At 32.1% G+C, this 13,300-nt stretch overlaps 1 protein-coding gene across 2 annotated transcripts in view; it reads left to right on the top strand.

The window, feature by feature from the left end:
- Window positions 1–11,677, top strand: part of Tmtc4 (Transmembrane O-mannosyltransferase targeting cadherins 4) — a 70,570-nt gene extending 58,893 nt beyond the window's left edge. The window contains exons 12-17 of one of the 2 annotated variants that reach the window (XM_067287328.1): window positions 651–730; window positions 820–927; window positions 5,293–5,434; window positions 9,361–9,475; window positions 9,593–9,775; window positions 10,188–11,677. In XM_067287328.1, the coding sequence (XP_067143429.1) occupies window positions 651–730; window positions 820–927; window positions 5,293–5,434; window positions 9,361–9,475; window positions 9,593–9,775; window positions 10,188–10,327 (768 nt within the window). In that variant the 3' untranslated portion in view covers window positions 10,328–11,677. Of the gene's footprint in view, window positions 1–650; window positions 731–819; window positions 928–5,292; window positions 5,435–9,360; window positions 9,480–9,592; window positions 9,776–10,187 lie in introns of both variants that reach the window. The other variant, XM_067287329.1, reaches the window with a different exon arrangement.
- The last annotated feature ends 1,623 nt before the right edge of the window (window positions 11,678–13,300 follow it).

The raw sequence follows: 13,300 nt of genomic DNA, 5'->3' as shown, positions 1-13,300 counted from the left end.
CAAACATATTTTTAGATCCATCTAAAAATTTTCTAATTAGTTGGAAACAGGGGGATCTAATTCTTGCATTCTGTGTAAACGAGTAAGATTGGCTATTACGTAATAATCTTAATCTTTGCTATTGTTACTTTTTGCCTGAGCAATGCCAGGCTTATCTGTTAGTATAAAAATAAATATGCTCAAAACGCACCTGAACCTGTTACTGGTGTCGACGAAAAAATGAAAAATTGCGAACGTTTTCGAACATGGAAACTCGTGAACATATTCGTTTTTTCATCTTTTCGACAACACCAGTAACAGGTTCGGGTGCGTTTTGATCTTATCCCGGTGTTCTGTGGAAGTAGAAGTTTAATGAATATGCTCTTTTCCTTGCAAAATAATTTTCTGATGTAGAATTATTGGACAATAAACATTTCTAAAACTTAACTTTTTGCAACTAATAAGAAGAAAGGACATCACATTTGTTTTTCTATTTGATAAGTGGGATGTATTAAACTTTATGAATTATTATTTTAAATAATTTTAATATTAGGTGATTTGAATTTTCTGTCATTTCCTTTACATTCAAAATAATGTAAGTTTACTACATTTTATGATTATAAAATTTTAAATAATTATGAAATTTTTAAATCATAAATTTATATTTTTAGGTTCATTATAATATAGCAAAAAATGCTGCGGACAATGGTAATCGTGAGTTAGCAATAAAAGAATACACAGAAGCAATTAGGTTAATTAATTCAATTATTTTTAAGACAACTTATTTTAATAAAATATCATATCCATTAATCAATTTATATTTTTCATTATGTATTTTAGTCTACATTCAACTTACGATCAGGCTATGAATAATCTAGCTAATATTTTAAAAGATATTGGACAATTAGAACAAGCAGAAAATCTCTTATTAACTGCAATACATATCAGGTATTTGATATTTAAATTGGATATCTTTAAATATATTTTCATATTTGTATTTTTTTTTAATTTTATACAAAACGATTATTTTATGCAGTTTTTATTAATATTTCTATAGAAAACCAAGCTGAAATTATACTAATAATCAAATGATAGAGCTGAATTAACTGTTAGTTAATTTGGTTTTATTATTTAATTATTAGTTCAAAATATTTCTTAAATAACTGTTTGAAACGTAAAATAATATAAATCAACCTACGGCACACGGATCAATTATCAGTGGCACTCTAATTGAATAGAAATGTAGTAAAAATTATATTTTAATTATTAATTACACAATTAAATGGAAGTCATAGTTCAGGAAAGGCTGTGGTATGTTAAAAACAAATTTCTTTTTTGTATATTTCTATTACAGCGCATGCGTTTAAGCTCAGTGTTTCCATCTAGTCATCAGTGGTGGGATAGCTGCTGGAGCATTTTGGCTGGGTTGAAGTGTGTTGTCCATAGTATGTGAGTGAGGTTGTAAATGTCTTTGTCTCTATGATGAAGTAGCCATACTTGGATCAGTTCTATGTGGTGAAGGAAGCTGTGGTAGATTTTACAAACATGAGCCTTTGCTTAACTCATAAATGTGGATCTTATTAATCTGGGACGTCTATACTGGTATTATTCTGTCATGACTATTTTTTTCCTCCACAAAACTGGATATGCTTTTATTCCTAAACAAAGTTTTTATAAATCAGTCACCTTTAACATGGAGAACAGATGCTGTTCAGCAGTCACTCATGTTTGTTCAGACACTCAGTCACTCTGTTTCATTTCTCTCCATACACTTTATTGATATGGATGGTCTTATTGGAATCTTTTTATTATTAGCATTGCACTCTATTGCTCATTGGAACTACTGAACTGTCATGTTGAAAATACAGTGACTAACGTTTCTATTATTGTATATTTTATTAACATCTAAACAGAAAAATAGGTCTCTACTACATAATTGGAAACATCAGTCTAAGAGACCTTGTATTTTTGTAGACTTCATGTTTTGCAAATTTGTTACTATATAAGAGTTTTTTGATGTTTTTTGGGTAATAAAAAGCAAAATTATGATTAATGATTCAAATTTATTCAAAACACTTAATAATTTCATAGTAGTAAAATGAAGAAAATTTTTGAATAAATTCTAACTTTTAGTCATTTGTACATGTAATGCAAACTTTTCTGCAGCACTTTAGACAAATTGATGGTTACATTTGATACACTTGTAGGAAATTTTTCTGTTTTTGGAAAATGGACATTTGGAACAGGTCTTTCTCTACTCAAGTTTGATGCTCAAAGCTCGATCTCCAGCAGCAGTATTTTTATATTCCGGTATTGTCTACCATATCAATGCCATGATATCTCTGAGTAGATTAGGAATACTGAGCCGTCTTTTGATATGTAGGCCCAACAGAGTGAGCCAAGCATTTATTAAAATGAAATTTTTTGTCGATTGGATGTTCACAATTGCACAAAGTAAGCTCTTGATGATTACGTGGTCCTTCTCGAAACTTGTTTCAGTGTTGCCAGAACTCGACGCTTTTGCTTTTGGTGTTGTTGATGGAATATCTGTAATAAAGAGTTTGAAAATTAAGAAAAAGCTTATAGTGAAGCAATAAAAGTAGCAATTGAAAACTGTATAAAGTATAAATATGAAACGTTTGGTAATACATACATTCATATTCAATACATAATACACCCAGTCAGTAAGACCTTCACATATTTAAAAAGTTATATATATTTTAAAACAAACAGTCACAAACTGAACAGTAAGACATGTATAGTGTAGGCAAGTGGTTAATAATATGGTACCATGTAAGGACAAGACAAAGCTCAAACAGTTCTGCCAGATGGTAGCTTGTAGAAAAAATATAAAAGTAAACTCACGCCAAAATTGTATATACTTCTGATAAATAGAACTGAGTTCAGCATTAACGTAAATTCTTCCTTTTACTGCAAGCACTTTCGACGAAATTACGTTCGTCGTTTTCAGGCGAATAAAGAATAAATTTGAAAGTGGCACGTGCCGAACGTTCCAAACCGATAACGGAAAATTTTCATTGGCGAATTTTTAAAAAATAATATATTCTTTTAGCGTTCGGTAACTTCGCCGGTTCAAAGGAGATTTTTAAATCGGCGCTGCTGATGGCGCATGCGCTGAAAAGCACACGCGCTAAATGTGTGACTGTCGGCGTGTTTGGGTGTTTAGACGCTTGTAAAGAGTGACCCAAATTTCAGGCAAGTCCAGGGTGGGGACGTTGCATGCACCTGATGTTATTGTGAGGATCGCTTCCCAGATGAATGTAATTTTTCTATTGCTGCAGCTTTTTAGGAGCGCTGTTTCTGACCACAGCGGAGTGTAACCTTGTTGTAGAACTTTTCTGGTTAACTCTGTTGTTTGTCTTCCTTTATTTATATCGTCCTGGTGTTCCGTGATACGGCAGGCGAGCATTCTTGTTGTTGCCCCTATATATTTCTCTATTGCTCCTGTTGTTGGATTTTCTAGTGGCACCACATAGACCCCCGATTTTTCTAATGTGCTGATTATGTCTCGGTCATTGCATATGCTCCTGCATAGTCAATGACCGAGACATAATCAGCACATAATCAGCACGAGACATAATGGGTAGAGGTGTTAAGGGGAGCACAAAGCCGTACCGCCGGAATATACGGCTAATGAGTATGGACCGTGCTCCTATTCAATACATAATACACCTATTAATACCCATAATACACCTACGGTAATGTTGACGGTACTATTGCCATTTCTTTTTTGTTGCGTAGCGTGGTGAACGGGTGGATGGAGTTGTTCACTCTACGCAGTACATGCGTAAATTTGGCGCCTGTAAACCCAGCACGATGTACTGCCGTTCATATGATTTCCAATTCAGCGTTTATTAGGTCCTGCGATGATGGAAGCAGTATCGCCCTTCTGATGAGAGCTGCTATGGCGGCATTGATGTACCGCGATGGTTGGAAGGCGTCAGCTGGAGTGATGTGTGGAATCATGTTGGACTTGTGGTATACCGCAAACCATGGTCCTTTCGGCGATTTCTGTATCCGCATATCCAGAAAAGTTATTGTTTGGTTTCGCTCCTTTTCCCAAATGAATTTGATGGTGGGATAAACGCTTGATAATTGCTGCATAAATCGGATGAATTCTTCCTCTGAATTTCCCTATACTAGTAGGATGTCGTCTACATAGCGTAGGTACAATAGAGGGTAGCAATTTGGGTAACTCTTTACAAGCGCCTAAACACCCAAACACGCCGACAGTCGCACATTTAGCGCGTGTGCTTTTCAGCGCATGCGCCATCAGCCGCGCTGATTTAAAAATCTTCTTCAAACCGGCGAAGTTACCGAACGCTAAAAGAATATATTAATTTTTAAAAATTTGCCAATGAAAATTTTCCGTTATCAGTTTGGAACGTTCGGCACATGCCACTTTCAAATTTGTTCCTTCCTTATTCTCCTGAAGACGACGAACGTAATTTCGTCAAAAGTGCTTGCAGTAAAAAGAAGAATTTACGTTAACGCTGAACTCAGTGCTATTTATCAGAAGTATAGATGGTAGCTTAACGGCAACAGTCTCACAGACCGATGTTTCTGTTTAGATGTTAATGTTATTTGATAAATAAAGCAGAAATGAAGCAAAACAATAAAAAGTTTCGTCATTCAGTGACATTTTGTATTTTTTGGTGCATTATTCAGTTTAGTCTTTTTTTTCCTGTTGTTTTCTTATTTCACTTATTTTAAAATTATATCTACAATGAACTATTAATGTAAATAAAATGAGAGAGATAGGAAAAAGAGAATGTTTATGATGATACATTTTAAATTTTATACCAACAAACATTTAATGAAGTTGGGTATATAGTTGTGTGGGATATGTGATGGGATATGTTTTATTTTTTTACAAAAATGCTCAAGTTTTGTATGGTATATGCTGCTGTATATTATGCATTGTTGTTGAGTATCTGTATGACATTATCATAGTTAAATTATAGAATTTATTCAAATTCTACAATTTACTTAAAAGTTAGAATAAATATGCCTAAAAATATAGTAATTTAGATTTAAGATTGATCAATTTGGATATAGGTTATTTTTTACTGATAAATTATTTGGAGGTAATAGTCTCTAAAAGAATTACAAAACATTGAAAAGAACTAAAATTGTATGTTTTTAAGGGAGAAATGTTTTGTCAATTTGACGATATTATTATTATTATTATTTTGTTTAAAATAAATTTTTTTTATTATATTAACAATGCTTTCTTTAATACCGTTGAAAACAATTTATACAAATAAACATAATTTTCCTTATGTCACCAAGACCAGATTTTGCTGCTGCTTGGATGAATTTAGGAATTGTTCAGAGCAGTAAAGGAAAAGTGATTGAAGCTGAACAAAGTTATCTCACTGCTATTAATCATCGTAAACATTATCCAGATTGTTATTATAATTTAGGAAATTTGGTAAGTTTATTTTATTTTATTTAATATCATAGGAAGTTATTCATCATAAATTTTATTAAACTTTTGCATGAGAAGAACAAAACAATAATTAAACTCCAAAATACTATCAGTCAGAAAGTTAAGTAAGTTTGAAAGACTGTGTTTTAATTTTTTTATAAAGACAAGTTAAATTTATATAATTACAGGTAACCCCGTATAACACTGTGTTTTTGTAGCACAGATTCACTCTAACACGGTTCGAGAATTGGGTAAAACCCTTGTACAACATGAAATGTAATAAAAACTATTAAAAGCAAACTTTATCTAATTTGAAATTAGGGAAATCCCCATACAACAGTTCAATAAATGTGATAATGCTTTTAAGTGCAAAAGATACCTCATTTGGCATTTTTCATTCGAGTGCATACGTACTATCAGATTTTCCTGCATAATTTTTGTGAACTATTAGTACTTAAGTACAGTATGTAAATTTTCTTTTCCGGCCTTCTGTCGATACACGTGGTCCTTCTCAAAACTTGTTTCAGTGTTGCCAGAACTCGACGCTTCTGCTTTTGGTGTTGTTTAATTTATATTATTACTAGCTGACCTGGCAAACGTTGTTTTGCCATATAAATTATTTCTAGGTAATTTCTAGTAATTTTAATAAAATAGGAATAATTAATAGTTAATATGAGAGTTACACTGAGATAGCAAAATGATAATTGTAAACGTTACTACTACACTTGATGCATAAACAATAATGATGGCCGAAAACTGTGTAGGGAGTGAGAGAAACAGGAGACCGGCTTCGGTCTCATCCCTACTCCGTGCTGTTTACTGGGAAGTGACACCGGTATAGTCTGGCAAATGAGTATCACTCGCCAGTAAAAGCGCGGAAAATTTTAAAACTCTAACATTGGTAACACTAAGTATATATCAGGAATAAACTTTAATAAGATTTGCCATAAGCTCAGGGAAATTTTAATCGAAATAGAGTGAAAAACATTTACAAAAAAGACGATAATTGATCAGTTATCGAGCGGGATGAAAAATGATTAAATTACTAAAATGGCTATTAAAAAATAGGGGTTGGTGATAAAAGGGTAAAAATTTAGGGTTGTATGTATTTTTTAATGCCACATTATAGAAAATTAAAACAAAAAATTTTGTCCAAAAATTAAAAAAAAATGTTAAGGGTGAACAACCCTTATCACTTAGGGGTATGAAAAATAGATAGTAGCCGATTCTCAGACCTACTGAATATGCATATAAAATTTGGTAAAAATCGGTAAAGCCGTTTCGGAGGAGTAAGGTAACTAACATTGTGACACGAGAATTTTATATATAAGATGTATCACTTCTTAAGAAAATTTTAATAAAGATATTTATCTTAATTATGAAAATGTAATAGCATGTTTTTTAATTTTTGGAACCTAACCCCCTTTTTCGTACTAGTTCTCTGTTTCGTATAACATGGATTTGCATAACATGGCAATTTTTTGGAATATGGGAGTTACCTGTATACATCATGAATTAGAGAGAGATCTTGCTTTTATTTCTTTGTTGCACTATTGCATCTATATGATGCATTTGTAGATACATTTTTGTTTGGATTCACACTGTCATTGAAGTTTAACTTTTTTTTGGAAAATTTATTTTATATATATATACTTACCTACAAACCTGTTCTATTGTATTTTATAGAAAAATTTGGGAAATTTCATTCTTTCAAAAGATCATGAAAGATTATTTTAGCAAATGAATTTGTAATGTCACTGCCTGCTGACCAATTAGCTACTGAAAATGTGAGGTCCCAGACAGAGTCTGAACTTCTTACAAAACACATTAAAAATATATTTTAATATAAAAAAAATTATATAAAATAAATGCAGCACAAAGTGACACGAATGTGAATAATGTAAGTCTGAATTACGACTCAGGCACCCACATTAGAATTTTTATCACTGTCCTACCAGAGAATTTGAATCTTGACTCTGACACTTATCGAGTAGACAAAATTTGGGAAAATTAGAAAAATTTGGGACATTTATAATGAGGGAAAAATGTTGCATTATAATCATTAAAATTCTGGAATGACAGGAGAGAAAACATCATTTCTAAAATACAATTGAAAGTTCCAAAGTTTGGTGAACATTCCTTGGTCAGAGTGGAGATATGGTATTAGATGAATACTGAAGATCAACTTTTCTGCTGGCTCGATCTGGTCTAATTTTACTTGGAGACCAGAAAGTAACCATTTGGGAGACAATGTGAAAAAGTAGGGATTTTAAATAAAACAGGAGAACTACTGTAGAGTTGTCAAAAATTCAGCACAGGGTCAACCAGTTATAACTAAAGGTAAATGAAGGGGCATCCATTGTAATCTGTGATTTTTCAATCCATGTATCTTTCAATCAAGATAGAACCATGCTATGTAAAAGGGAGCAATTCACAATAACCAATTAACTGGAGTGCATATGATCGATATTTGTGAACGTTTTCATAGCCCCTTCTGGGATCTTCCTCAGGCTTTTTTTTTAATTCCAAACAAGCTGGCCATTAACATTCAAATATCTATCGAATGGTACTTGATTTGGGATACAATATGCACATTCATTCTAAGATGTTTAAATAATATAGAACAATACAATTAGTTTGAATGTGCATGTATCCCACTTTAAATATTATTGCAAATTAAATATTATTGTCCAGTAGGATTTGCCATGCCATCGAAAGGCACATCTCTTTAAAATTATGCCAGGTGGTTCTGCATCCTGCCTTAAAAATTTCAATCACCTCCAACCATTTGAGGTGTTCCGGGTGCAGGATGTAAGGATAATACGGGCTCTGATGAAGTTGCCATAATATCCAGGTCCGTTGCATAAGTGGAGAGGGCTGTTGTACCCCTATTATGTTGTATGTTGGATTTACGCTCCCCAGAAATTTCAACCGACGTTTACGACAATCGTATGCACTCCGGTTAATTGGTTATTGTGAGTTGTTCCCTTTTATATATTCATCCAGGTGTGGTGCAGTTAAGTAGAACCATGCTTTTGTGAGCTGTGCAATTTTATGTTTAAAACTTTAAATAACCCTGGCAATTACAATATAATCATCTTAGAGCTAATCAACCAATTATACCATAATTTGCTTTTTATTTGAAGGGATTATTTACCACCAGAACAGAGGTGCCAATGGGAAGCCCCATTTTTGGAACATTGTAAGAACTAATGTGTCAACTGAAGGACAATTTCTCTCCTTGTTTGAACAACAAATAGTTTTGTACACCAGATATGTTGATGACACACTTATTATATGGCATAATAGATCACACATCAGGAATTCTGCATTCCATTAATTTGAATCCATTCAGCCTGCAATTGTGTTGGACAGGAAAGTGCCTTGCATTTCCTAGACATCAATTTCTCTATAATTGGCATCACTGTCTGAACATCGATATGCAGGAAGACCACATATATCCATTGTTTAAGAGATCCATACTCATATAAACTGGCACCTTTGATGTTCATGATCAAAAGGACACATACACATATCTCCAACTGTAAGGACAGAATATACAAATATAATTATCCAAACCAGATAGTTATATATCAAAGCCAAATAATTTTGAATTATATCAGTATATATTACTACTATTATTAATTAAATGCTAAGTAATTTGGCACTAGAGGCAGGCCTTAGGTGCAAATTTTTTGCTAAATTTAATAATTATAATTAAATTAATATTTTAATAATAAATGTTTTTGATCTTTTTATACAGATTGGAATAGTGATAAATGAATGCTCAAACTTATTTTAAATGTCAAAGCAGAAAGTTTTAATTTTTCGACAGATTAATAAATGCTATATATATTTATTATAATGTAAATTAACATATTATTAATTATAGTGATTTTTTATTTTTAAAAACTTTATTTTTAATATAGTATCTTGAACAAAAACAATATGAAAAAGCTTATTTAGCATGGAAAAATGCAACAACGCTTCAACCCAATCATTTAGTTGCATGGAATAATATGATAATTATGTTAGATAGTATAGGTAAGTATATTATTGATTACGACAGATATAGCATTCGATTTATTAAAAGTTGATATTTTAATAAATGAAATGAATTAATAATGAGAATCAATTTACAAAGTATCTGTATGTTGTTAGGGAGTTTATTAAAAGCTGAAGCAATGGCTCAAGAAGCACTAGAAATATTGCCAAACGAAGCATCTCTTCATTTCAATCTGGCTAACACCCTTGGTAAAGTAGGACGGTATCACGAATCTGAAAAGCATTTCCAAAAAGCTATTGCCCTGAATAGCAATAATCCTACATATTACACAAATTTAGGTGAGTATATGAGTTTAAGTAATTTACCTTGTTCAAACTGCCATTATTTTATTCACAAGGGTTTCAATGTGGTGTGCATTGATGGCGACAGAAATAAATCTCCGGAGTAACAGCTGTTTTTCTGTCAGAATATGCAGCCCCTGAGGATACCTTGCTAGTTTTCCAAGCCTTTTTCTTGTTACCTGGAGTATGGAATTCTTATTTGTGTGTTAAGTGAGCACTTACAAAATACAAGTTAAAAAACTTGGTGACACAGTAGGCCTTTAGCATTTGATCGTCTTTTGTCCGTAGAATTTGATAGACATATCTTTTCATATTTCGAGATAAAGTAAATCTTATTGTAATGGTTTTAATTTTATACGCTATGTATAATTAAAATAATTTTAAAATAAAAATACCATCTTCTTTTCAGGTGTATTATATCACAGATGGAAGAAATATAAAAATGCGGAAGAAGCCTATCTTCGGGCTCTAGGGTTAAAATCGGACATGAAAAGTGCTCGGGAAAACTTAGAACTCTTGTACAGAACTATTAATAAGATAAATGCATAAAATATATTTAATAATTTTTATTTTAAAATGAAATTCACTATTTTTCGTCGGAAAAATCCAGTAATAGAATTTTGCATTTGACTGAAACCATATTTGCCATTATTCTATGGCATAAATGAAATGAGATCTTTGTATTTAGCAGATAACCATTAACAGAAAAAAAAATCACGGTCCTTTATAATGCATCAATATCGTTATATTCAGAAATATATTATGAATTTATATTATTTTGTGTAAGTGTAAGAGTACGTTTTAAGTCGAAAGTCATTCATACTATAAAACGTTTGCAAGAATTTCCGACATGGTCGAACATTTTTAAATTTATGGAACACTCGATGGTGGTTATCGAGTTTTTTTTTTAATTTTTACAGTTGGTATTTCCAGTTCAGTTTCCTCCAAGTAATAATTGAACATTTTGTGTAATTTTTTAACGAAATATTTTTATTTCAAATGATTAATTACATAACGTATTTCACAACAGTAATAACTTGTTAAGATCATTTCTCAACGAGTGTGAAGATATTTATTGCAAACGGCGAACCGTCGTCATATCAATTGCATTTCCGACGTGCCCAGACAATCAAGAGTTATTTTAATCAATAAATACACGAAAGTACAATTATAAGCGAACATTCCACGTTTCTCGGCAGCCTTTCCAATATGTGAAGTCTGAAAGTTGTATCGACGGACAGAAAACAAGTTTGATCTATAAGAATGTTGTCGATCAATTGGGACAAAGCAGAAAATATTTCTATTGTTTTCTAATTGATTTAAAAGAATACGAAAGAATCTTAGCAATTTCGACTGACGTTTACGACGATTTCATATAATAATTTAGCTTTGTCCGGTTATCGTTACGGATATAAAGTACTAAACGATTATAACGGGGAAATCTATTTTGAAAATTATTTATGTTTAAAAATTGAAGCGAATCATATCAAAATCTACCTCGTACAAAATACGGTAATTGGACGGCACAAAAACTTTGGCGTAAGTGTACTGTGTATACTCTGATGAATTAAGGAGAATAAAAGATTTCTAGAACCATTCGTTTTCCTTTTGTACGTAATTCGATGTAGAACGTGAGGTTGTGGACAAAATGTAATTGAAATAGTTGCCTTTCATTTATCATCCTTGTTATAGTTTTTTGTGTAAATACGTTTTCTAATTGATGTTTTGTTACTACTGTATTGCATTAGTTTTGTGTTTAAAAACAGAATACATAACTAAAAGTGCCAAATGTTTTAGTCATCATTTTCTAATTTTATATAGAACTCGTTATATAAATTTATGTTAATAAATTGTGTGTAAAACTAATGTAATTAAATGTTGAATAAAACGTCGAATGTATTGTTTATCTAAAGTTATTAACTATAAAAAAAATTAGATATATCCGAATCCCTTTTTAATAACTTGCGTAGGTTACACAACACCCCGGGTCACTCCCAACCAGAGCTATAAATAACTGAACGGGCAAAGACGCCAAACATTGAATTTAATACATGCTGGTGATCGCCGTATTGTGTGGGGAAGACAACATTTTCTATTGGCTTGTCAAAGCATTGCATACGGAGTTGATGTTATTTATACTAGATATAATTTAATATGGCTTTCAGAGTCTCGACATTTAATTGTGATTTATCACATGTCAACACTACGGTAGAAAAATAATCAAAACGAAAAAAAAACGAAAGAAATGTGTTAATTTTGAAGAAAAAGCTTCAAAGTACAATTCCCCTCTTCTCGCCTTAGCGCGAAACTTGACACCAATGAGTCATTGTTTACACAGCTGGATGACCTTGAGAACAGCTGGTGTCGTCTTTCGCGGGACATTCTCATGAAACTCTCGGGAGGAGAAGGGTAAAAAGTAGGGTGAATACTAGATGGTGGTATATTTCTAAATATTTTTTTAAAATTACGATTTTAATTGATATTTCCGACCCCCCCGACTTAATTAAACGTAATTATAAAAAAATCTATTAATTAAAAAATTAAAAAACTATTGGATGTTGTTTTTGACATCAGAAAATAGCTTTAAATAACTTTACCGAAGTAAAATCGACGCACTAGAAGTTTAGAATGATGAATGAAGTTCCATAAAAAAATCCCATAAAAAAACAATTAAGCGTTAATTGCAGGTCATTAAAGGTTAATTAAAATCGCAATAAAATTTTTTCGCGCGGGTAAAAATTTTTGAAAAAATTTGGAGACTTAGAAAACATTTCAAAGATCAAAAAATATGTTTTTCGGTCCCAAAGTACCGTTTTTTTGTAACGCTATAAAATTTTTCCGAGTTATCTCGGGTTATGTCGGATCTTGACGTCTATAGACGTTATATGCTAGATATAATTTAATATGGCTTTCAGAGTCTCGACATTTAATTGTGATTTATCACATGTCAACACTACGGTAGAAAAAAGCGCGTTCAGTTGCGGCATTAGTTCCTGATATGGACAGCGCATATTCCACAATTTTTAATGCATTATTGTGTGGAATGTTTCAAAGAACTCTTCTAAAATTCTAGGACATATGATCCTTTGAAATCCTACTTTCTTTCACAGGATATATGTTTTCAAAATTCGTTCAACAGCTGGCAAAAAATTAACCAGCGCGTTTTACTATATCTAAGTATTTTCTGATATTCAACTTTTGCAGTTTTACAAAATTCCTTAAGGCAACGCGCGTAGTGTATATATAAAAAATAAGAATATATTTTAATAATAATATTTTCCACATCTACGGGCAACAAGTTTATGAGACATAATTCACAAAAACTTAATCTTTCCATAACTCCGGACTTTTTAAAACGCCGCGGGACTCGGGAGAAATTGTTAAAAATCGCAACTGTCACGCCGATGGCGGGACAGTTCCTTCTGGTCACCTTAGTATACTGCCTACGAGAATAAAAGACGTGCGCGTAGAACGCACATTGTAGCGTGTAGGGGTAGTGAAAATATTCAGAAAATGCCTCAA

Source organism: Centruroides vittatus, unplaced genomic scaffold (genome assembly GCF_030686945.1).
Source record: "Centruroides vittatus isolate TY-2023 unplaced genomic scaffold, ASM3068694v2 scaffold_450, whole genome shotgun sequence".
NCBI lineage: Eukaryota > Metazoa > Arthropoda > Arachnida > Scorpiones > Buthidae > Centruroides > Centruroides vittatus.
Note: the sequence above shows the minus strand (reverse complement) of the source record. Positions and strands in the feature narration are given on the sequence as shown.